The sequence below is a fragment of the Arvicanthis niloticus genome, chromosome 6 (genome assembly GCF_011762505.2).
Source record: "Arvicanthis niloticus isolate mArvNil1 chromosome 6, mArvNil1.pat.X, whole genome shotgun sequence".
NCBI lineage: Eukaryota > Metazoa > Chordata > Mammalia > Rodentia > Muridae > Arvicanthis > Arvicanthis niloticus.
In genome coordinates this window covers 22,978,521-23,005,024 of record NC_047663.1, presented here as the reverse complement: position 1 = coordinate 23,005,024, position 26,504 = coordinate 22,978,521, and the positions used below count along the sequence as shown (strand labels likewise).

At 44.1% G+C, this 26,504-nt stretch overlaps 1 protein-coding gene across 1 annotated transcript; it reads right to left on the bottom strand.

The window, feature by feature from the left end:
• Positions 1 to 10,383: 10,383 nt before the first annotated feature.
• Positions 10,384 to 25,955, bottom strand: Krt23 (keratin 23). The gene is made up of 8 exons (XM_034506172.2): positions 25,484 to 25,955; positions 19,160 to 19,242; positions 18,146 to 18,302; positions 16,501 to 16,662; positions 16,296 to 16,418; positions 13,376 to 13,596; positions 12,476 to 12,507; positions 10,384 to 10,707 (listed from the first exon to the last, which is right to left on the bottom strand). The coding sequence occupies exons 1-8, from the start codon at positions 25,877 to 25,879 to the stop codon at positions 10,613 to 10,615; spliced, it is 1,269 nt and encodes a 422-aa protein (XP_034362063.1). The 5' UTR covers positions 25,880 to 25,955; the 3' UTR covers positions 10,384 to 10,612.
• Positions 25,956 to 26,504: the final 549 nt, after the last annotated feature.

The window sequence follows — 26,504 nt, the reverse complement described above, 5'->3', positions numbered from 1 at the left end:
TTTATTGAACAGGCATGCTTGCTGTGTTTCGCCCAGTGTGACTAGTTTTCCTCATCATGATACTGGTGAAGGTAGTAATTATTCAGATGACATCATGATGGTAGGTGACAGGAACTGGGGATAGTCTCATGTATTTTGATTTCCTTCTCTGAATGTCAAGAACTTCCTTATTTTGTCTTCCTACTAGTGACTGCCTCTGTAGGAGGCATGAGGTGGGTGCTTAGTATCTATTTCTCTGTAGGCTTTTTATTCTGACTGTACTCGTTCCAATATAATCTTTCTCTCTCTCTGTCTCTCTGTCTCTCTCTGTGTGTATGTGTGTGTACATGTACCAATATATTCATCTATGTGGAAACCACAGGTTAACCTTGGGTGTCATTTCTCAAGCACAACACATGTGTGTGTGTGGTGTGTGTGGTGTGTGGTGTGTGTGTGGTGTGTGGTATGTGTGGTGTGTGGTGTGTGTGTGGTGTGTGGTATGTGTGTGTGTGTGTGGTGTGATGTGTGTGTGGTGTGTGGTATGTGTGTGTGTGGTGTGTGTGTGGTGTGATGTGTGTGTGTGTGGTGTGATGTGTGTGTGGTGTGTGTGTGTGGTGTGTGTGGTGTGTGTGTGGTGTGTGGTATGTGTGGTGTATGTGTGTGGTGTGTGTGGTGTGTGTGTGTGGTGTGATGTGTGTGTGTGGTGTGTGTGTGGTGTGTGTGTGGTGTGTGTGTGTGGTGTGTGTGTGGTGTGTGTGTGGTGTGTGGTATGTGTGGTGTATGTGTGTGGTGTATGTGGTGTGTGTGGTGTGTGTGGTGTGTGTGTGTGGTGTGTGTGTATTCATGTTCTCAGGTATGTGGGCACACACATGTATGAGGATGTAGGTGGAAGGCGGAGACTGATGCCTTTTTCAGTTGCTCTCCACTTTATTTCCTTAGGCAGAGTTTCCTCCTGAACCTGGAGCTTCCTGATTCTACCAGAGTTTCCCATCTCGCTCCCTTCTGAGATCCGGGGTTAGAGCAGGTCACACCGCCTGGTATGCCTGGTATTGTTTTTCTTATGTGAGTGTTGGTGATCCATCGCTGGGCCTTATACTTGCTTGGCAAGTGTTTTATCCACTGAGCCATCTCTTTGGTGTTTTATTTGACACTGTGTCTCTGACGAGAACCTGGGGCTCATCACTAAGCCCTAGAGATTTTTATCTCTGCCTCTCTAGTACTGAGGTTGCAAGCACGATGCTTTACCCAGCATCTTTCTGAAAGGGTCTGAGGATGGAACTCAGGTCTTGATTGCATGAGGAGCCTACTGAGCCAGTTACCCAGTCTCCAATACAAGCCTCTTGAAAACAGAAGAATACTAACCGTGTGGGCAACCAGCTATAACCGTGAACACAACCGGCCAAGCAGATTTGGTTTAGCGTGGATGAGGACATGATTTCACTGTTTTTGTTTTTTTTAATTTAATTTTAGGGTTGGAGAGGTGACTCAGTGGAGTTGGGTTCAATTCCCAGCACTTATATGGGGGCTCATGAGTGTCTGTAACCCCAGTTTCACGGGTTCTGACTCTCTTTTGGCTTCCATGGGTACCAGGCATACACATGGTGCACAGACATGCATGCAGACAACACACACACACACACACACACACACACACACACACACACTCACACACACACTAAAGTAATGCAAAGAAAAAAATAATTTTATCATTATTGTGTATATGAGTGTATATGTTGTGTGTGTATGAGTGTGTATGATGTTTGTGGACGAGCATAGATACATGTCTGCCATGGTGAGTGTGTAGATGTCAGAGGGCACCTTTTGGAGTGGCTTCTTCCTTTTTTCCATGGGTTCTCCAATCAAATTCAGGCCACTTGCATGGCAAGTGTTTTTACTGAAGAACCAAATAATTTTTTGAGTGTTTTTTCTTCTTCTTAGAATATCAACCAATTTGGCCATCTAGAAAAAGATATAATTCTGAAAAGAATTTAGGGAAATTCCCAGATGATGTATACTTTTAAGTACTTACAGTGCTGGCTGACCCAACAGACAACCCAAGACAAATATTTCCATCCTCTCCATGAGAACTACACTGTGGGGTGCCATGCATCACACCCAGGGGTGACTGGAACAAAGTACTCAATCTTCTTAAATTCCCGACCTGTCTTCTGCTCTCAGTGAGAACTTAAGAAACGCCCTCCTTCAAGGCCTGCCTTAACCAGGGCTCTTGAAAGTTTAGCTTGCCTTGAGCAAGACTGTATTAATGGGATTCTAGTGATGCCACCAATCCTGCTGCGTGGCCACTCAGCTCAGTCTAAACCACAGCTATTGAAACTGGCTCACAGATGTGACATTCAGTGGTGGAGACTGTCAAATGGGAGATGGGTCAAAATCATCCATAACCATTTTCAAAGTGTGGTTCATGGGTCGTTATCCTCAGCATCATCCAGGGCTTTGTTTCAAAGTGTGGTCCATGGGTCGTCATCCTCAGCATCATCTGGGACTTTGTTAGAAATGCAGAACCTCGGGCTCCACCCACAGCTTCTAGGTCACAATTTACATCTTAACAAGCTTTCCAGGTTATAGGTATGTGCATTAGGACTTGAGAAGCAACTGGTTCACAAGGCTTGTGGCTGGGTGGTGGCTCGAAACCATTGCTTCTTAAGCTGCTGGAAACGATGGACAGAAATCTTTGCAATACGCCTTTGTAATATGACTCTAAATAAAATATCTCTGCCTTAATGGCTGTTGAGAATATTTGGGACAAGAATGATCTGTCATTTTTACTTCCTTCTTTTCATCTTTCTTGTCCCCTGGTGTTCAGTGTGTGGCAGAGAGGATTCTAGAAACTAGGAGTGATGTATGGTCTAACCTGGTAGGAGTCTGAGGTGTGACGTCCTCTGGGTTTGGCATTTGCCAACTCTCAGGGAGGGAGTCAGCTTCTCTCCTAAAAATTGATACAATCTTAGGGGCTGTTTCAGGGTAAGAGATCATGTCTATAGACAGAGCATTGAATGACTGCTTCAAGTTTTGGGTAGTGAGAAGGTCATAAAATCCTGTTACTCTCTGGTCCTATCTGACTCACACATACTGTGTGGTACAATGTCAGTAAGATCAGGTCTAATTGCCACTGAAATGTGAATCCTGCTGCCTTCAAAGTTGAAAACTCAGATTTCCCATTCCTAGATTCGTATCTTTGATAAAAACATTTAGCAAATGTCCATTAAACCGCAACATGCATGTTTAGATGTTTTCCACAACTCTTTGCAAATCATTTGTGACTCCTGTGGTATAAAGCAGAAGCACATTGGCCACGAATTCAGTACCCACCATTCTATGGCTTAGTGATCACAGGCAAGTCGGTGTGCTCCATCTGAGCCTCGGTTTCAGAAATCTCAAAGGGCAGGTAACGAAGTGCATGGCCATGTTACATGAGATCACAGATGAAGGGCTCACAGATTTTAAAAAGTGCACACCTGTGCATATGCGTACCCGCAATCATCTGTGTTTCGGCACATATGTGCATGCAGGTGTGCTTGCATGTTTGTGTATGCACATGTGTGTGGACGCTGGAGAACAATGGTAGGTGTCTTCAGGGACACCATCCACATCTTTTGAGGGCAAGGTCTCTCACTGGCCTAGAGCTCACTAATGAGACTGAGTTTAGCTAGACACAGAGGCCCTGGAATCCAACTCTCTCTTTTCCCCCAGTGTTGTGACTACAAGCATGTGCCACCGCACTTGGAATCTGTATATGGGTACTGGACTCAGGCCTTTGAGCTTGTAAGGTGAATGCTTTACCAAACAAGTCACCCTCTCAGCCCATAGATAGTTATTTAAAAATATTTTTCTAGTATGTCTATTTTTTTTTAATGTTACGTGTATGAGTGTTATGTCGTGTACATGTATCTCGAAACTAGCCTAGACCTGTAGTCTTCATTAAATGATTCATAATTTCTATAGATGAATTCTCATTTAAAATTCAGAGGGAGATTTTTGGTGAGTGCTGGGACGATTAACCAGATGTAGGCACACAGAGCCACGCACAGAGACTGTAGCGAAAACTCAGTGGAGTCAAACCAGCCCTTTACCTTATAGCAGGGGCATGCTCTTTTTCTTTTTGCATGATCTCACTGAAAGTTTCTGGAAATGTTCTAGTCCTCCTTAGAAAGATGTGACAGGCTGTGGTTATGAGAGAGTAAATAAGAAGGGATGAGTCACACCCAGGAATGAATGCAGGCATGTTGTCGAGTCAGAAAATCAACATGCTCAGGAGACATGAACACTCCAGGGCATATGTTAACCCCCCACAAACTTAAAAGCATTTATTGATTAAAGATCATAAGAGTCTAGCATCTGAAGCAGGCCATTATGAAGTCATGTCTAGAATGAAGGAGTTTTTAATCCCAAGGTCTTAACAACTGATTAATGTTGTAACTGGGAGCCACTGATGGTCAAGACCATCTCACCCTGGAATGGTGTTACCTTCCAGAGGGAGGCTGCCTGTGTTGAAGTGGATTGCCTTGTGATGAAACTCCATCTGTGTGGCACTGTGATCACGAATATTTATAGGGAAATTGTTAATGTCTGTGGAATGAGGAAGGCAAACACAGTTGAAAGCAACCGAAACTCAGAGATAAGCAACCACTTGGACATCCCAGCATGCTCTGAGAGAAGCAGGCGTCTCTCTCCTGTTCAGGTTAGAGTCTACACTGCTTGTCCCTTCATGGGACAGGGCAGAGAGGGCAGCTGTGAACACACAGGGGAAGTAGCTTTATTCTCTGTCTGTAGTCCTTGAGGAGGGCAGACCTTAGCTTCTATCTCTTTGATGCTTCACCTCTCAATGTTGAAACAAGACTTCTAGAAAGTTCCATTCAAGTGTTAAAATGGCAAAAGGTCCTCCTCAGTCTGAGTGGGATGAAAATGTGCTTTTTAGCCTTACTTATCAGTTATTGTCACTGGGCATATATTATTTTTGGATTTAAGACACTCTGCTTTACTCATTTCTATATAAGAAACAACCCTAACTTTATGAGCTTGAGCCCATTTTATTTGTTCTCAATTTCATTTTGTGCTTATCATCACAGGACTATATTGTTTGTCTCTGCTTTGTGATGTCCGGGGCCTCAGGCATGAATGGTTGAGATTTAGCTGGAATAAGGGGATCCAAGTTAGGTACTGAGAGCTCTCTGTGGCTTTTGGCTGTTCCCTAAGAACATCTGCATGAAGCTAGACTTCCATTGCCTGAACTTTGAAACAAGAAAGTTTTTGTTTTGTTTTTTGTTTTGTTACCTGGCCAGGAGATGCTTTCCCCGGAATTTCCTATTTGCATATGTTACGTTTTACTTTGCTGTGGAAACACAAAAGTAGTAACAGAAATGAAGAGACAGAGCGACAGCTATGTTCCTCACAGAAACTTATTACAGGAGTCTATCTAACACCTCTGCCAAATACTTGATTATGTAGGTGGGAATATGTTTGCAGGGCCTGGGAAAACACTGTTTAAAATCAAGTGTCAACTCTCTGGTCATCTTTTTTTTTGGGCAGTGTTTTTCTGGAAGTTATTCCCTTGAACTTTGTCAATAGAAACAGAACCACAAGCCTTTGAAAGTGACCCGAAGAAGGTTGTTGCTAACCTGGCTGGAGCTTATTATAAATTCAGGATATGGAACATGTACTAGGTAAAACAAAACTGCACTTTCCTGAAGTCGTTAAGACAGCAGCAGGATTACCCATCTGTCTGGACATTACGATCACGTGGAACTGTGGGAAAGATACTGAAGCCTGAGTCTACCTGTCCCAGATCTTGATTTAGATGGTTCAGAATGGTCACCAAGCATTAGGATTTTCAAATCTCCTTGGGAAAGCCCAAGCACAGCCACCCTGGGGAGCCCAGAGCTAAAGTAGCTGCCTAGGGCTCTTGCGTCAAACTCTAGCTTCCATAATCGGAGTTCTTCCCCCCCTTGACTTTAGGGCAACTTCTTTCGGAATATGGTTGCTGCATTCCTGACCAATGAAATTGTATAATGATTCGAAGTGGAGTTTCATTATGTAGCCCAGATGGCCTCATGTTTGTGGTCCTCTTGCTTCAGCCTTCTAAACACTGATATTTAAGGCATGTGCCACCACACTCTGTTAACATTTTGTGTGAAATTTAGTTGCCAGTTTCGTACATTATCGACAGGGTAAAAAAATAATATGGGAGATATATAGGCGTGTGTTTTTTTTTTGATTGAGCAATATCAAATGGATTTACTCAACCATTTTATGATACTTATAGGATAATATAAATGTTAAATTTCAAAATAGCCTTTCCCGAACCTCTGGGTTAGGTACCTGTTTGTTCACCAGCATAATAACTGCCTTTATTCCAAGTGTTTCTGGAATGAAAGCAGGAGTTCATGTGACTTGGGTGTGTGTTTGTCCAATCCAAATGTAAACAGAAACTTCTCTAGCTGACAGCTTGCCTTGATACACAAGAATTAATCGATTTGTAATGGGTATTTTGAAAGAAACTTTGGACAGATTTAAATTCAGGATAAAGGTTAGTCAATGGGACTTGGAATCCAAACTCATGCAATTGTCAATTTAAATAAATAAGTATATTTATTCATATGGTTTAGTTTTTCTCTACTTGCCTCTTCATGAAAGACAGGCAATTCTTTACTGATGGGTGACTATCCATCCCATTTGCTCGGGATTGGGGAGTTTTCTGGGAAAACTGGGATACACTAGCTCCTTTAACTCATGGTGTTAAAATGAATTAGATTTTAGATCACTATGTGAAGATTATTTACAGTTTTCAAATCAGGTATAAATTGTGATTATAAGGTTATTTTCTGAGCTTGGGTTTTATAAGTTTTACTCTGACTTGCCATGTGCCTTTTTTTTTTTTTTTTTTTACAGGAGTTCTTCTCCTGTTGGTGTTGGGGTTTGAACTCATGGCCTTGGATGTGAGATGCAGACACTAGAGCACTGAGTTATACCCTGAACTTCTCCCAGGATTATCTTGAGGGACGTTCCAACTTCATCTTGAGAAGAACATGTACGGTGGTCCCTTGGTGTTTGAAGAAGACTGGGTCAGGGAAGATCACCAAAATCCATGGATACTCATCACCATATATATTATCACAGCATTTTTATATAACCCCATACTCTTTAAGCCAGCTCCGTATTACTTATACGGTTGAACACAAGGCAAATTGTTGTATACTATTATTCAAGGTATTGTGGCAAAGAAAAAGTCTATCCCTGTTTTTCAAACAATTTTTATGTGTGGATAGCTGAATCTGTGTATACAGACCCCAATGGCAAGAAAATAGATGGCTGGAATGTTTTGCAGACATTTTTTATATTTTAAGAATGCCTGGAGTAGCAGAATGAGTGGGTGCTAAAATAAAGAAGTAACCACTGGAGATCTGTGCCTTGTTAGCATAAATTGATTATCTTAGTGGAATGAAATAGTAAGAAATAATTAATTACCTCTAGTGTAGACTTGTTCTCACACCAAAATAATTTCATCATGGATATATACAGAACAGAGGGAAGTCATTTGGAGAGGTCTGTGTATTTGCTATCTTTCAGCCTTCTTTGAAAACAGTTAAATCATAAATGTAAACCTAAAAATTTATACCTGGATTCATAGGATTTAGTTAAATCTCTCTCTCTCTCTATTTTTTTTTTTTTATTCCTAGTGGCCAACCCTTTTTTTGTTGTTGTTGTTATTTTTTTTCAATGTAGATGGTTAAATGTTTTTCTATTTTTGGGGAATTAGAGATCAGAAACACCAATTGTTGCCTTAAAGAGAAAAAATATATTTTTAATAGATTCTCAGTTTAGAAATCATCAAAAGTAATCCTTTCAAAGAGACTATGAAGGGCTGGAGGGATGACTCGGTGGCTGAGATCACTGGCTGAATTTTCCAGAGGACCCTGGCTCAGTTCTCAACACCCACATGGCGGCTCACAACCATCTGTAACTGCAGTTCTGGGAGAGCTGACACCCTTCTGGCCTCCTCAGGCACTGTATGCTCGAGACACACAGACATGTGAAGATCAAACTATCATACACATTAAAAAAAAAAAAACAAAAAAGAGTATGAAAGAAATTATAGAAATGGGATTCTGCAAATGTGGCAGATGGGAAAGGGTCTCAGCCACATTCTTCTTTAGTTTATCAGCTTCTGGAGGGACCATGAGACATAGACCCCCACCCAGCACCATGGAAGGACCATGAGACATAGACCCCCCACCCAACACCATGGAGGGACCATGAGACATAGACCCCCACCGAGCACCATGGAAGGACCATGAGACATAGACCCCCCACCCAACACCATGGAGGGACCATGAGACATAGACCCCCACCGAGCACCATGGAAGGACCATGAGACATAGACCCCCCCCATCTAGCACCATGGAGGGACCATGAGACATAGACCCCCACCCAGCACCATGGAAGGACCATGAGACATAGACCCCCCCCCATCTAGCACCATGGAGGGACCATGAGACATAGACCCCCACCCAGCACCATGGAAGGACCATGAGACATAGACCCCCCCCCCATCTAGCACCATGGAGGGACCATGAGACATAGACCCCCACCCAGCACCATGGAAGGACCATGAGACATAGACCCCCCCCATCTAGCACCATGGAGGGACCATGAGACATAGACCCCCACCCAGCACCATGGAAGGACCATGAGACATAGACCCCCCCCATCTAGCACCATGGAGGGACCATGAGACATAGACCCCCACCCAGCACCATGGAAGGACCATGAGACATAGACCCCCACCCAGCACCATGGAAGGACCATGAGACATAGACCCCCCACCCAACACCATGGAGGGACCATGAGACATAGACCCCCACCCAGCACCATGGAAGGACCATGAGACATAGACCCCCCCCCATCTAGCACCATGGAGGGACCATGAGACATAGACCCCCACCCAGCACCATGGAAGGACCATGAGACATAGACCCCCCACCCAACACCATGGAGGGACCATGAGACATAGACCCCCACCCAGCACCATGGAAGGACCATGAGACATAGACCCCCCCCCCCCATCTAGCACCATGGAGGGACCATGAGACATAGACCCCCACCCAGCACCATGGAAGGACCATGAGACATAGACCCCCACCCAGCACCATGGAGGGACCATGAGACATAGACCCCCACCCAGCACCATGGAAGGACCATGAGACATAGACCCCCCCACCCAACACCATGGAGGGACCATGAGACATAGACCCCCACCCAGCACCATGGAAGGACCATGAGACATAGACCCCCCCCCACATCTAGCACCATGGAGGGACCATGAGACATAGACCCCCACCCAGCACCATGGAAGGACCATGAGATATAGACCCCCACCCAGCACCATGGAGGGGCCATGAGACATAGACCCCCCATCCAGCAGCATCAGCCTGGTAAACACCCTTTTTGGGCATCAGATAATTTGTTTATAAAATTGGCATATGCCTATCCCATGTTTGTCTCTTAAGCTGCTGAATGTCCTATCATTCCACACTCCCATATTCTGATGACATATTCACAGACACATGGCCTTCTTGCTCTTTTCCCCCAGTAAAGCCACTCAGAACCAGCCATACAACAATGGCTTAGTCTCCTAGAACCTGAGACGACAGCCTCCTCTTGAGGGGACAGAGGTCATCATCCCAGTAGGTTAGCCACCAGTTGGCCACCACATGTGGCTCCTGGAATTGACAACTTGGGTCTTAGCTTTCCTGTTTAATGAAATCCACCCCAACTCCTTTTTTTTTTTTTTTTTTTTTTTTTTTTTTTTGTTTTGTTTTGTTTTGTTTTCTAGGCAGGGTTTCTCTGTGTAGTCCTGGCTGTCCTGGAATTCACTCTGTAGACCAGGCTAGCCTCGAACTCATAAATCCACCTGCCTCTGCCTCCTAAGCACTGGGATTAAAAGCATGCGCCACCACTGCCTGGCCCAACTCATTTCTTAATTTGAGCTTATGTCTATGTGCTTAGCTACTTTCATTCATATATATATATATATATATATATATATATATATATATATATATCTCCACCTTAGAGAAGTTTCCTTTCTCTATATGTTCCCCTTTTTCTGCTTGAAGGGTCTAGAGAGCCTTAAGAACCACACCTTATCCCTGGTTGCATAGCGTCAGGATGACCCTTTTGCCAAGTGCTTTGGGCTACTGGGGACATGTGGTGTTTGAAGATCCCTCTGGATCTTTCATGAAAATGCTCCACAAATATCTCAGTAGGAAGACCTCGAGGCCCTTCCCTGCCTGATGACATAGGAAAAGACAGGATGCCACCTCTATGGAGGTTTATTGGCTGCAAACCAAATGCACATCGATGGGCCCCAGACACTGTACCATGAGAGAAGGAGAGTAGAGCTTTAATTTATAAACTTCTTTCACTCAAAAATTTCAACAATATATTAAGAGCATCATGGGAAGTTCTGTGAGACCATTATAGAGAAGAAAAGTTTATGAATCCGAAAACTCCAAGGATTTCTGTCGAGACTCACCCATTAGAGTCGAGGCAAGGACTTTCCATAGGGGGATGTGATTTTTTTTTTTTTTTTACAACAGGCAGAGACTTTGTGGCCTCACATATGCTTTTGGATCTCATTCACTTGAGAAAGAACTATTCTTCCATTGACGCTCTCTTGAGTGATGGCTTTGATCGTTGAAGCTGCAGATCCTGAGGGAAAGAACATGGGAGAGGTCACTGTTGGGCTTCTCTCATCATCTACGCCAAGCTCATGTTCAAATCCCTGCTCCCAGCCCCTGCAGGTTTTCTATGTCTTGTAAAATTCTCACCAAGCTATATGGTGGGCTCTGCCAAAGGATGAAGGGCCTGACCTCGGAGGAAATCCCTGCTTCCTGTGGAAAGCAGAGATCTCTGAACAATGCTGCTTTCTGGAGACCTGGAGCCTGGTCCAGAAGCTGATCTCTGGCCACAGCTCTTGAGGAGCGCTTTCTACTCGGATTCTGTGGCTCTTCACTACAGACTGCTTTTACAGAGCACTACGTGCCATTCAGGACATCTTGTTTTACGTTCTAGAAACATGGCAAGGATGAGTGAGAAGCCAGGGATGTTCACTGTCCTCAAAGACATCATCCCTGATTTGAATAAGTGCTTTGCTGACACATCAATAAACTGGTTCTGGGCCACAGGGAAGAATGGAAACCATTAATAAATGTACAAGGGGAATTGTAAAAAATCAAGCCTCTTGTCAGTACACTGTAGATTGTACATCAAGTATTGGGGTTCCCACCCCTGGACATAGCTAAGAAGCGGTTTTGTGGCCTCTGTCCAATCTTTTCAGAAACAGGGCAGTTAGAACAGATGCTCTGAAATGGTTAGCTCATCTCAGGTTCGCAGAATCTCTCTAATGCCTTAGAATAATTTTATTAAAACATCTAATGAAAAATTAATGCATAATCCATGCTGATCTGTGCTAAGCTTTTCTGTCATATGTTCATGGTAATCCAAGAAAATATGGTTCTCAGGTCACAGATGTGAGAATATTGAGTTGAACAAAGTAAAACCTTTGGTTGTTTGTTTCTCTTTCCTGTCCCTTAAGTTCCACTACATAGTGCTTGCTTTGTTTTTAGCATACTGTTAGACACTCTGCCTGTTCAAGAGAAGGATACATTGTGTCACAGTCCCAACCTCACCTGGCCTCACAACACATCCTGACTCCCTACTCAAATCTCATGGACACCCCTACTGCTCAACATAGCCAGGCTTGGGAACTGACGTGATATAATGTCTTAGGGGTCTAGTTAACAGAATTCATTATTCAAGAGAGAGAGAGAATTCTAACAATCACCACTTCAATCTATGTCCTTCTTGCAAAGAGTTTACATATGCAAGCTGAGTTTCCCTTATTTAAAATTCGAATGTCCCAAATGCTCCAACTTCTCAAGCTTTTGGAACAGTGTCATGATGCTATGGGGGAACATTATACGTGGCAAGACTTTACTTCATTCAATAAATATTATATGTAATAATAAATATTATATAATAAATAATAAATATACACACATATATATAAAATATAAATATTCTATATAGAATCAATGTGGTCTGTCTATAGGCCACATGTATGTACATAACTAAATTTCATGTTTAGTGTTGGGTTCCATCCTCAAAATGTCTTATCATGTACATGAAAATATGTAAGAAAAAAACCCCACTCCGAAGCTCTAATTCACTTATTCCTGAGCTTTTAAAATAAGAAACATTTAGCATTTTTCTGTTAAAATAACCAGGGCCCACTTTGCTCTGTGGTGCCTAGTTTGTTAAATTAATTGAAAATTTCTGGCCGTCTGGGAGTAAAATAAACACTGAGCTGAGGACGTTTGGGACCCGAGTATGAATTATGACTAATATGAAGTGGGTAGACAGGCCAATTAGCTAAAACAGTAGTGAGAGATGGACAATGAGACAGATTCTCCTTTACCTTTTAGTCTTGACTCAGATCCATCCATAGTCCTATGAAGACAAAAGAAGAGAGAGAGAGAGAGAGAGAGAGAGAGAGAGAGAGAGAGAGAAAGAAAGAAAGAAAGAAAGAAAGTCAAGTTAGCAACAATCAGCCCTTCCTTTGGTTCTTCTTTGCTTGCTTGTTACTTTTCAGCTCTTTAGGGCGGATAATTGAACCTGACAGATTCAAGATCATGAGGTTGTGGGGACAACTGGATCCCAAAAGAGAGAGGGCCACCTCCCAGAATCCCTGACGTCAGGAGAATTCTCCCAAGTCTTCCTGTTCCTCCCTCCAGCTCCCTGCAGTCACTAATATCCTTTCCAGAGTTTGTGTCTCAAGTCTGGGGTTTCTGAGCTCCTCAAACTGGGCATAGTTTGTTCCAACCACATTTTTATTCATGTATTTTGAAAAAGCTTTCTGACCCCCCCTTTTTTTTTGTGGGGGGAGGGGAACCAGAGGACACACGTGGACTTGTAATGGCTAGCTATGATTTCAGGGATGGTCAGAAATATCAGTTTGAAAATCTTGACTCTTTTAGGGAATCTTTCTCTGCTGTTAGTCTAAAACCTTTCCCCTGCCTTTTGTTTTTATTTTTTGAACTCGAGGTGAGTGCACTCTACTGGAGAAACACAACAGTCACACCTGTTCGTCCTCCCCGCATCTCTGCTTTGAACCATTTAGCTGTTTTGAGAGCAAACCTTCATTCACATCCAGGGAGAACCAGCCTTTCAGCTCAGACTTAATCAAAGGCTGGATACAGGAATTTTCTAGAGAAAATTAGTGTTTTTTTCTCTCTAGAGCCACTGTGGCTGAGACCCTGGTGACACCTCCATGCATGGGAGCATCATGTCCAGCATGATCCAGCTGCTCCTGCCTCACCCTTCAGCGTCTCCCTCCAGGAGCCGGCGGTAGGTGGCGATTTCGTTCTCCAGGTGGGTTTTGATGCCCAGCAGCACCTTGTGTTCGTTGTTCTGACGCTCCAGGTCTTGGCGGAGTTGTAACAGCTCCTCCTCATAGTGGGAGATGATCTGCTGCATGTCCTGGAGACGGCAGGAGTACCGAGCCTGGGTCTCTGTTAACATGTTTTCCAAAGCAGATTTCTGAAAGAGAGAACGATAGCCCATTCATTAGTCTGCTGCGGGCTTCGGCAGCATGAGCTTGCTCACTGTTAACTTACTCTGACTTCTCTGCAAGGCATTGTGGGTAATGCTGGGGAGAGACAGGCTGACTTACAGGATTGGGACTTGGGGGTCAGTGCTGGGCCTTCTGATGCCATTTTTGGCATGAAGCCATTGTGTCAGGAAGCTCTTGACAACACCACTGTATCCCCAGCCCTGATATTTTACTTTACACATTGGGGATCAGACAGGAGCTTCCTGAGTTTGAACCATTCCTAATGTTTCCATTTAATCTCTGGTTAGAGGGAAAATTCCAGGAGGGAAAGGGGTGCATCCTTAGAGAATGGTCTGATGGAGTGACGTTATGTGCAATAGCGGATGCATGGTTTTATGTGATCACACTTGAATTCAAGATGAGTAGTGAGTAACTTTTTAAGGATAAGTATGTCCATAACCATTATCACACCATTACATCAGACATTCCTATATGCGTGAAAATAACTTAGATGTTGATCTTAAATTCAAATGATAACCAAGTGTCCAGTCATTTGGTAAATCTAGTCTAGGTTGTGAGTGATAGTCTCTGATAGCCAATAGTGACAGGCTGCCATTTTTGAGGAAAATTCTGAAACTTGAAAATAAAGTATCTCAGGTAGGGTTGAGATCAAGCCCTTGCTACAGACTCACCACCTGCTTTTCTGTAGAACTTTAATTTCAAGGAGAAAAATCATAATCGTATTAGCTACCCACCCTTGAATGGCTGCTTAGTTTTCAGTGGGCTCTCATTACTGCTGTCTGGCTATCAACCCATGTTCCTCTGGTGCACGCATCCTCTCATTCTCCCAGAGGCCTGTTTCCTTCCTTCCCCTTTATCCTTACACTCATTTCCTCTCTCAGGCCTCATCTCACTGAGGAATGGAAGCCATCTGGAGAGCACAGCAACGGTCACTCATCCTTGTTTCCAATCATGGACTTGATCTACGTTCCGGTACCTAAGACCTCCGATGTCCGTTGCCATCACCTCCCCCACCCCCTGCCTTCATTACTGTCCTTTCTCCTAGATGACCCTACCTTGATTTTCTGCCTTAAATCTCACTCTCAGCCACCATCCAGCTTCTGTGTTTCCCTGCGCAGACAGTAGATACTTCCTCAAGGATCTGGCTACACTGGTTACTCCAAATTCCTCCAAGGTAGCCTACAGAATCCCACACTGTCTGGATCCATTGTGACCTGACCCATTGTCTCCCTTCCCTTCCTCTTCCCTCCCTGCCCTTCTTTTCTCTCCCTTTCTCCCCTTTCTTTATCTTTGTTCCCAGATGCTGCAAGAACACATTTGTGCCTCGTGGCTTTTACACTTGCCACTCCCTCCACTTGCAGATCCCCACTCCTCTCCAACCTGTAGCCACATAAAGCACCTCCTCATCTCCCTCAGACCTTTCCTCAGCTGTCTGGTGCTCACAGTGTTTAAGGCGGCAGCTCTTTATTCTGCCATGTCTCCCTTTCTCCCATGCAGTCTTTCCCGCCCAACATACATACAGTTAGATGATTTGCAGAATTATGGTTTAGATCCTCAGTGTTCATCACTAAATTCTCAGTGCTGTGCATAGTGCCAGAGGGGGAACACAGGTATCAGAGCCATATTGACCTCAGGACTCTTGTGAAACAGAATGGTTGAAATCCCGCAGAGCATTGTACCATGATCATGACTGCCACCTTGACAACGTATATTTTTATGGGAGACAGGGTCCTCACTACACAGCCTGGGATAGTGTCGAATTAGTGATCTTTCTTCTGCAACCTCCCAAGTGCTGGGGTTGTAGACATGCAACCCCATGCCTGGCTGACAGTGCACATTTTAATATCTGAGCTCACTATCATTAATTTACAAAACAAGATTATTTACCATATGGTTTTTGCAAAAGAAAAAAAAAGAACTAATTATGCTTATTCAAAATGCAGGGTAAAGCATCTCTCAGGAGCTATGTTGATGATGATCAGGAGGCTCAGTAGATATGAAGGGGATCAAGTGATATGTTGCACGGCATGAGTTTTGGAAACAGCACTTACACAAAGCATCTTATCAAACTGCAGTGAAAATAGAAATGGCTTACACTCAAGAACATATGCAGGGTAGTAACATGTGACATGTGATGTGTGACATGTCGCATGCAGAGTGAACAGAGAAGTACACTGGAGTCTGCACAGCTAAATTTGCTACTTATCATGCCTGAATTTCTTTTTATTGGAGTTTGGAGAACATACTGGTTATAAGTGGGGTGCGGACTGATAGACAATATATATAGGGATGGGGGGCTGTCTAGCATCCCCCCACTCTGAAATCACAAGGCCTTACCACCACCAACTCACAAGTTGTGTGACCTTTGCTAAATTTGTTAGCTGCCTGGAGCTTTGGTTTCCTTTTTGTTAGAATGAGAAGGTTAACACCCACCAGGAAAGCATAATTTGACCATCAATAGCATTGGATATAAAGGGTTACTCAGCCAAAATATAGTTATGTCTTTTATACATTTCTTCTCGTTCTCAATATGAACATTTTGAATGTAAAGTGGACAGTGAGAGGAGTCCAAAGGGGACTAGGGAGCTGGGGTCAGGTGACAAGGTCAAGGAAAGCCCTGTGGAGGAGACTGTACAAGGTCCAGGATTCTCCTAGCTCAACTCACCCTGTTGTGCTGGGCCTGCAGGTCAATCTCCAGGGCCTGGAATGTTCGCCTCAGCTCATGGATATCACTTTGGTTGCCCTGTACAGGCACTGGATTGGCCACCTCCTGGGCCATGGCAGCTGACTGTGGAGCAAGCATAAGCAGGGCATCAGTGTTGTGACATGTGGCAAGAGAGGAATCGGGATGTCTGGTCACCTTTCTTTACCTGCTCTCTAAACCAGGTGTCCAACTCTTGATGTTTCTTCTTTATTATTAACTCGTATTCCTGCCTCATATCTTCCAAGACTTTAATCAGATCTTCCCCTGGAGTCGTGTCCACCTTCACACTGACCTTGAAGTCGCTTGGCAAGTGACTCTCCTCCATTTCCTGTTTAGTGACAGAGAAAGAAAACCAAGTGTCCTGTGACAATCCGAAGGCTGGATTGTTGTGTTAATTGGCTCTGGCAAATGGTTCTATTTATGTGGTTGCCACTCTCAGTGGCGGGGCAATTCCATAGTTTTACAAATTGACTAGACATCATGTTCATTTTCTCCAAAACTTTACAAAATACAGACCAACATAACACGTGTTTGGGTATAAAATGTCTCTCCAAAAGGGCCATGAGCTGTGGGCTTGGTCCTCAGCTACTAGAATTTTCTATATTGGTTCAGAAAGCTTTAGGAGATTTGGGACTTTGCTGGTAAGCTCCTGTGTTTGGGTCCTTGGAGAGATCTTATCCCTGGCCCCTTCCTGTTTGTCTATCTCTTGTAGCTAAGAAGTGAAGAAGCTATTTTCCCTATACTTCTGATGCTGTAACACACTGCTCAAGTGCATGGTCAAGTAGCCCCCAAGACTCTCAGCCCAAATGAATTTCCCCTCCCTAAAGATGTTTCTGTCACAGTCATAACAATGAGACACAGCACACTCAGGGAACATGAGGGGCTTTACACTTCTTGAAGGACGGAGAGAAGCAAGACAGGGAGATGGACTGAGGAGAAAGAGGGAGAAAGAGACAGGGGAGAGGGAGAAGAGAGAGGGAGAGGGAAAGGGGGTGGGGAAAAGAGAGAGGAGGAGAGGGACAGGGAAGGGGTAGATGAGGGGAGGGGAGGGAGAAGGAGAGAGAGTGGAGGGAGAGTTTTTCACTGAACATAGAAGTCTCCAGTCTGGCAATACCAGCTGCCCAGTGAGCCCCAGGCATCCCCCCATCCTCCATCTCTGCTTCCTTTAGTGTTGGGTTGCATGCCACCACACCAGGGGGTTTTATGAGTGTGCTGGGGGGTTTGAATTAATGTCCTTAGCTTCTGCAGCAAACACTTTATTGACTGAAACTTATTCCCAACCCCACTTACTATTTCTATGTGTGTAGCATGCATGCACGTGTGTATGTATCCTTGTATGTTTGCATGTACATGTGTGGCTCAAAGTTGATGGTATTTTCCTTATTACTCTCTACTTTTTTATTTTATTGAGGTAGGATCACTTGCTGAACCTGGAGCTCACTGACTTGATTGCTCTTGGCTAGCCAGCTTGCTCTGCAGATCTGGTCTCTGCCTCCCAAGTTCTGGAATGACCACACTTCCTTAGAGTGTCCTGCTTCTCACAGTATTATCCTAACGAGTCTAGGTAACCAGCATGCGATAACAGATTATTAATTACCACTATTTTTGCCAATCACTGCTAATTATGATCCTACCTGGTGGTTTTGTTTAGCATCTAAGAAGATAACTTCAAACTGAAAAACGTAGATGTTTCTGTAGTTCCTTATGAGGAACCTGGCACTCAGGCAGTGGTCCCTTCTGTTACTATGGGGTCACACTGCACTGAGAGGCTAGGAGCAGCGAGGGTTCCCGGGAGCCCAGGGCAGCCTCACCTGCTCATGGCGCTTCTTCATGAGGATGAGCTCTTTCCTCATTCCCTCCACCTCCTGTTCCAGGTCTGTCGTGACAATGGTCAGATCATCCAAGGTCTTTCGGAGGCCCTCAACTTCAATTTCCAAGTCTTTCTTTAATGAGTGTTCATTTTCAAACCTTTGGTGAGAGAGGGGAAGAGCATCTTGTTGTTGGAAGGCCACAGGCTTTGCCAGGGTCCACTGGGGTTTAGAGGGGATGCTCTTATTTTTGAGTGACTGACTGATACATACAGGACATCCTAAGCACATCAATACATTGAATCAGGACATATACAGAGGTATATGTGTATATAGATATACACAGGTATAGCACATTGTTTCATGCTATGCTTGTCTGTGGTGGTGACTCAGTGCCAATTTTTAAGTAGAGCACAGAGTAGGACACATGCAGCCCGATATCCATCACCTAGCTTTACTACCCATAAATACCTTGCATATGTGTTTCATCTATATACATTGATGAAAAAATGTTTTTTTCCTTTGTGGTTGTTGGTTACTTATTTTTTAGATAATATCTTGCTATTAAATCCCAGACTGCTCTTGAACTAAATAAATACCCCAGGCTACTCTTAAACACATGATTCTACTGCTTCTGCTGCCCCAAAGCTGAGGTTACAAGTGTACACCAATTCACATTGGTCATTGCTGAAAATGTTCAAAGCAAATCCTAGACGTTATGACATTTTCAACTCTAAACATCACAAAGTACCTTTTAATTAAGGAAAATACATATATATTTTTCTAAATAAGTATAAAAAAATTACCATACCTAAAATACAAAGTTCTTAATAGCGCCCAATTCTTGGTTCATATTAAAAGCTTCACATGTGGGCTATCATGTGGGCGTGTACCTGGGTTATTTAAATCGCATGTGACTTTTGTCCCACCCTTTAATTATAATATAGCAAGATTTTGGCAGCAGGTTATGGCAGGCCGAGCTTTCCCTCTGGGGAACTCTGTGAGGAAGGAACTTACTTGAGGTTGAAATCATCCACTGCCATCCTGGCATTGTCAATGAGAACAACAATGTGGGCATTGGCCATTTTTCCATCCACTATCTGTAAAATATGGTCAGAGGATTATTCCAGTTGACAGATCCAGCCATGACAGCTGCATGTCTGTATCTAGGTTTCTCCCACCAGTGACTTTCAGCACAGACAAACTGTTTTCCTTAAAAAAAAAAAAAAGGATTGTGTGTGTGTGTGTGTGTGTGTGTGTGTAGCATGACTTTAGTGCACCATATATGTACAGGAGCCACTGGAAATCAGAGATACCTGAAGTGGGTGCTGGGAGCCAAACCTGGTCCTCTAAGAAAGCAGTAAGTGCTCTTAAGTGCTGAACCCTCTCTCCGGCCCCCAGACAACTTTCTCTTTATGCAGCAGAATGATGAGACTCGAATCACATGTGCTAGGTGAAAAACACAGTAAGACCATGTCCGTAGGGCTGGAGAGGTGGCTCAGAGGTTAAGAGCACCGACTACTCTTCCCAAGGTCCTGAGTTCAATTACCAGCAACCACATGGTGGCTCACAACCATCTGCATTGGGATCTGATGTCTTCTTCTGGTGTGTCTGAGGACAGTGACAGTGTACTCATATACATAAAATATATAAACCTTAAAAAAAAAAACCATTGAGACCATGTCCGCAGTTGCATTCACTGTCTTTTTTTAAAAAATATAACTTTCTCCCCCCTTGTTTCTTCATTATTATTGATATTACTATTATTATTTAAGCCACTAACTCCAATTAGTGTTGTCTGTACATGCATGGGCGTGAGCCATGCACTGGGGAACAGCCAACTACCAGTTGTCATCCCTCCTCCAAAAGAAAAATAACTCTCCCTCTTCCAGTGGTTACCAGTTGCCAGCAGGTCCTCAGCTAGGGGTAGGGCCTCACAAACTCCTGCACTGTCCATACTGGTCTTTTTATCTGTCTTGATTTTATGCAGGTCCTGTGAAGGCATCTTAGCTGCTGGCTGTGCGTTCGCGTGTGAGCATTTGTGTGTGCAGTAGCCATGTCTCACAGCCTGAAGATAGCAGCATCTCACAGCACTCCTCTCCCCATCCTCTGGCTCTTACATTCTTTCTGCCTGCTGTTTCTCAATGCCTTGGAGAGCAGGGCAGGTTGATATAGCTGAGTCATGTATAGCTGGGCACACACAGTCGCTTACTGTCAGCAGTTTGAACAGTTCCGAGTCTCGGCTAACTAGTAGCCACCACAATAAGAACCTTCTCTTAGCAAGGCTGAGAACAGCCCAGATTTATGTAAAGGCTGAGATTTATGTAAGGCTGAGATTGACTAGAAGAGTGAAGTAAGGAAAGGCCTTCTAAACATCTGGTAATGAGACTTTTCTTTCCTTTTTTAAAGATAGTGGTGTGTGTGTGTGTGTGTGTGTGTGTGTGTGTGTGCATGTGTGCGTGCTTGCGTTTATGCATGTTTGTGCATACGCCCATGCATGTACTTCAGAAGGACAGAGGAGGACCTCAAGCGCCCCACTCTTAACACTTACCTCCTTATTCCTTTGAGACAGGGTCTCTCACTGAAGCTGGAGTTAGGATGGAGGCCAGCAGCTCCCAGCTGGCTCCCAGCAACCCCCCACCCCCACTTCTCCCCACTAGTGCTGGGCTACAGGTCTGCGTGCTTATTCCTGGCTTTTGACACGAATATGGAGGATTCTAACTGAGGTTCTCACCCTTCTACAACAATTGCTCTTCCTCACTGCACCATCTCCCCAGAGTCTGAGTCTTTTCTTACTGCAAGTACAAGGTAAGATTTTCTAAAGCACGGTTATTATCTTAGGCGCATGTAATTCTTGCTAGTGACACATTCATATTTCCAGTGTGAGAGCTAATTTGAAGTATACTTCATATAGATAGTCTTCATATAAGGAAATTATTATTGTTGTTGTTGTTGTTACTACTACTTACTGTTATTATTTTGCCCATAGAGACTAGAACCACATACACACCCTTCAGGAAGATGCATTTGTAATGTATTTGTGACAAGATTCCCTGATCACAGCTATGAAAACACAAACTCAGTGAATTCTTTACCATCAAATGACGCTGCTTAAGAAGTTTCCACAGTATAAAAACCTTCAGCTAGAGGCTCGCTAGATATTTACATAGGTTTTATTTACATTGAAAAGACTTGTTGAAGGTGTTTGAGCAATTGGGTATACAGGACATTGGGATTAGAGAGAAGGACTCACATTTGATGTGTACCACAATCTTTGGGAAAACAGAGTCAATTTCTCATTGTCTAAAGGTAGAGTACTAGTTACATTCGGAGTATTGCTACAGAGTGCAGATGTTGTGTTTCTCTGGCCTGGCTTCCTTCCCGATCAGGCCACATGGTTGGGCAGCCACTCCTCCCTTGTGCCTCCCTCCTGACATTTGTTCAATAAGGGTTTTGTACTAGAAACAGGTGACCTCAGAGGTCCCTGCTTTTAAGCTTTTGCAGTGCAGCTGGAGAGGCAGAACCTGTGGTGTTCCCACTGTATTTGTACAGGTAATTCCTTTATTTAGAGAGGATTTTTTTCCTTAGGGTAAAGCCCTTTCTTAATACAAAGGTACCTTTTAAAACCGTAGTCCTATTTAAAGCTTCACCAGTGACTTGGAATTTGGTTCTGTGAATGAACAATAGCAGCTTTCACAAGTAGGGGGTATGCTGGGTCTGAACTTCAAAGAGCAGGGCTGGGGTCACCCGCCTGCTGGGTGAGGACATCGGAGGCTCTTTCTTCATCCACAACAATAATAGTGGTTACTGACCACTGACACTGACCAATTATAAGAGTCAGAAGACAGTAAGTGTGATAACGTTGCAGGCATACTTGGCCTGCTACAGGCACTGGGAAAGGTTCATTGAACTTTGCCCTGAGAGTGGAAACTGCAGGTATTTCCTTGCTTCTTGTCCACAGCACTGCTTTATGGCATGTTTTTAAAACCAGCCTTCTCACTTCTAGGCTTCTTATTCTTGGTATTACTTGATCATGCAAAATAAAAGTAGCTCTGCCCCCAAAGCTCCGGACTCACTGAGTGACCGTATTCATCCATGCTACTAGACTGACTGACAGCCTCCTCATGAGCAGTCTTGCAGTGCGAACACCAGAAACAGAGAAGCCAAAATACCCTGTGACCTTATTTGGCTTTTCCAAGTTAAAGTGTTCACTTATCCATTGAGAAGCCCACACCAGGTGTGTAAGCCCACCCTCTCTCCGCCATCACTCTTACGGTCCACGAGAATGAGACCTTGGAGTGTACTTGGCATCTAGCACGTGTAAGACTGGGGGTGAAGAGTGCTTGCCTAGCATGAATTCAATACCCAGCACTGCATCAATGGAACACGATGGCACATTCTATCAATCCCAGGGCAGAAGAGGCAAAGGTAGAAGGATCAGAAGTTCAAGGTCATCCTTGGGTACATAGTAAGCTCAACTTCGTTCTTGGTTACATGAGACCCTCTCTCTCTTCCCTATCTACATATGTATGTGTATATATGCATTTACATATTTATGTTTATGTGTGTGTGTAACTTGTACATGGAAAGCTGCAAAGGACAGAGGGGCCATTGCACCACCACCAGGAACTAGAGTTACAGGTGGTTGTGAGCCAACTTTTAGGGTCTGGGAACTGAACTCAGGTCCTCTCCAAGAGCGGTGACCATGGAGCCATCTCTCCTGCAGCCACATCTCACATTTGAAACTTCTTCTCACTCCTTGGCTCTACTTAATATGGTATTATTGTAGCGCAGTCACCACTTCTGAGGCATCCTTTGTAGTCATAAGAGGATGCAGGTGGATTGAGAAATAAGATATGAGGCATATATTTTAAACCATATGTTGTAATAATCATCTTGATTCTCCCCAAGGCCTTGAGTTCATTCTTTGAAAATCGAGTTGGTGTATTAGCAGAGTATCTTTGCCCCAAGGCGTGCAATCTCCTACTCAGGAGAGGCAAATAGACAATTTGACCAGGCTCCCAAATGCCAAATACTGAGACTCATCGATATTCCTATATTGATGTATGTTTCTATATCGATATATCCTATCATCGATGGACCTGAGTTCAGTTCCCAGACCCTAAAAGTTGGCTCACAACCACCTGTAACTCCAGTTCCTGGTGGTGGTGCAATGGCTCCTCTGTCCTTTGCAGCTTTCCATGTACAAGTTACACACACATATAAACATAAATATGTAAATGCATATAGAAATGATATTCCTATTGCTATGTCCAATTTCTGTGTTCCAAAAGGTTTACATTCATTTCTGAACTTCATTTCTCACAGTCTTTTTGAGTAGCATTTAACATTGCAAAATGAGGGTGAAATGTCTATTTACTCAGAGTAGTTTATCAGGACCAGGGAGAGGCCAGTCCCAGGTCACTGAGGAATCCCTTAGGACCTGGCAGAAGTCAGGAATGACAGACAACCTCAACCTCCAAGAGTGATACTCTTCCAAACCAGAGAAGATGAAACATCTAAAGTACAAGTCTAGAAAAACACGAACCTTGACCTAGTTGACCTGAGAATCCAGGGTTCTGGCCCCATGGAGAGAGAGCTGACTGTCCTTACAGCTGATTCCATCTTACCCCTGCCTCCCATGACCCCCAGTTCCATTCTAAAGAATTTAGAAAAGCAGGTATAAGAATTATCCAGTTTCAGTCCCCTGGTCTGGAAGCTGGGGATAAAAATATTTGCTTCCCAGGTCTGTGAGAATTGAATGTTGTGAGCTATGTGTGTTACGGGCTGTCCTGTCAACCTGCTGCATTTCATCTTTGTATGAGGCTCTTGATGGTACCATGCCGGGGTGGAGGTTGGATTGCTTGAACCAGACCTGAGCTGAAGTCCCACATCCACCCTTTGAACTTGAGTTTCCAAACAGAGTTGTGAAAATTACATCAGATAATGCAGGTAAGTCCCATTGTGGCAGAGAGCCCTTCGCACAGATTCAACACCCTCCACGCTGATTGGCATACAGGAAGTGCTCAATAATTGTTTCCTCCCCTTTCCTTCCTCTCCCTACTTCTCTCTCTGGTCGGACTGTCTGTTGTCGGAGCAGGTATAACCTGGTATTTCTTTTGGGAGTCTTGCTCCCGGCTCTCCATCTGCAGACATCATCTTTCCCCTCCATTCTAAAACCAAAGCAACTTCATGAAACGAAAAACAGCGTGAGGATGTTGAGTCACCTTGTTTTCTTCACAGAGACGACCGTGCACTCTGTAGTTAAGGCAATTACGCACTTGGTTATTAGGCCGATTATTCAATAATTAGGGGTCATTACAAGGACAGATTTTATATTATCTTGATTGGTCCTTCCTACATTCAAGCAAAGATGGCTGAGCATTGTGAAATAATATGGTATTAATATTGGAAGCTTGCGATGGCCTTTCCTTTCCGGGGGGTGAGGGGAGTTAAATCATGCTTCCACAGGGATTTTTCTGGAACTCCTTCATACAAAAGGAAGGTTTATAGCTTTAAGAACACAACTGTGAGATGATTGTCCCTGCCTCTACTTGTATCCAAAAGGTAGGAGCTGAGCATTTTAGATGTTTGGTTGAGAAGCATGTAATTTTTTGGAAGTGTAGACTATCTGTAGACTAGCCCATCTCTCCGATTTTTAAATGTCCAACTTTATCATCTTTCCCCTCTATCACCATGTCTTTCTCAGAAGTGTGAGCAACTTAATCTCCTAGCAGCTAAAATAGAAAAATAGCCAGGGATGTCATCACGATATATCTGCCAGTGGAGTGTGACAGCTTGTCCCACGTGATCTACATCGTGGCAGAACTCAGCTTTTTGTTGATAGTCACACTGTCGCCAGGATTCTGAGGTGGAGCAGGACTGATCTGATTTGAAAGCAAATTCTCTCCTGGGCCTTGTGTACCGAGGGTGCACCTCACATAGCAGACTTATCACTTTGGTGATGTTGGATCTTACGTGATACCTGCACGGTGGCCGACTGCCTGACACTCCTAAGGCATACATATTTGTTTTTTTCCCCATGTTTTAAAGGGTGTAGAAAACCAGGAAGTTTTTCTATTAAAAAAAAAAGATAGTCTGAAAGATAATTCTGAAATGTTTGCTGTCTGGTTTCTACATCCTTTGTAGAGAGGAGATTACTTTTACAAACAGATTTTCCAGACTTAAGTATGGCAGTAAGATTTAGGTGAGCAGTACTTGAGCCAAGTTCTTTTGCTATTTGCTCTGGGAGTTGTCATGTACACTGTCCGGCTCCCCCTCCCCTGTCCTCCCTGGGTATGGCAGTACCATGGCGCGCTGCAGGGTCTCTCAGTGTCTTACCTGCTCCTGCAGGTGGCTGATATTTTCCTCATATTGGGAATAGTCCTTTCTGTTGCTGGGTTCTCTCTCCTGATGCCACCGAAGGATGCGGCTTTCTAGCTTTGAGTTGGCCTCCTCCAGAGCCCTCACCTTCTCCAGGTAGGTGGCCAGGCGATCGTTGAGGTTCTGCATGGTGGCCTTGCCATTTCCGCCTAGCAGGGGACCGTTTCTTCCAGACCCCCATGATTCTCCAGGAGGCAGACAACCTGGTGTGGTGAAGGAAAGGGAGATGCGGACACCCCCTGCGCCTCCATGGATGCTCGGGGTCCTGTGGCAGCTCCCATGCCGCCCCCAGGTGCTTCCGAGGCTGTGGACAGAGGCCAAGTAGCTCTGATTAAAGCTCTGGCTGGAGTTCATGGTCCCATCTGTGTATGGAGCAGGGCTATCTCAGCTCTCTGACACTAACAGGACTGAGCTGCCTCAGACTGCTTGGGATGGTTTTATGCCCTTTGCTGTGGGAGTTTCCTTCTCTGACAACTGTACCGACAAGATCCTATCATTGTGCAATGTGTGTTTCCTCTTGGTCAATCCCGAGGCCAACACACTCGGCTGTTGTTGTTTAGAACCACATGAATATGCCAGTTACCGCCTCCCTCTCAGTGGTAACCTGGAGGCGTGGCCCAGGGCATCAGGTGGGTAGCCAGTAGTCTCAGATGTCTTTCTAATCTCATGGTGGAAATTTTCCAATGTTCATTTGCCCAAAAAAGGTCAGTTAAAGTCCACAATAAGACTGTTTGGTGTAGTATAGATTTTCTTAAAAAAAAAAAAAAACCAAACAAACATTAATCATACACATGCACACACACACACACACACACACACACACACACACACACACAGCTCTCCAGATAAAGTCTCTTACACCAGGGTAAGAAAGACCTTCAAGGTTAGAACCAGTACAAACCAGAATCTCAGGTCCTGAAAGAAATCTGCTCCCTTGCGGAAGGAAACAGAGAGGGCTCTGAATATCTGATTCCTTTGT

Bases quoted from the DNA above. Each gene is read 5' to 3' on its own strand.
- Krt23 (XM_034506172.2), bottom strand. From the start codon at position 25,879: ATGAACTCCAGCCAGAGCTTTAATCAGAGCTACTTGGCCTCTGTCCAC. The intron at 18,303-19,159 runs GTAAGTTCCTTC...CTCTCACCAAAG, and splicing joins GTGGATGATTTCAACCTCAA to GTTTGAAAATGAACACTCAT. The intron at 12,508-13,375 runs GTGAGGCAGGAG...TTGTCTTCATAG, and splicing joins CTGGAGGGAGACGCTGAAGG to GACTATGGATGGATCTGAGT.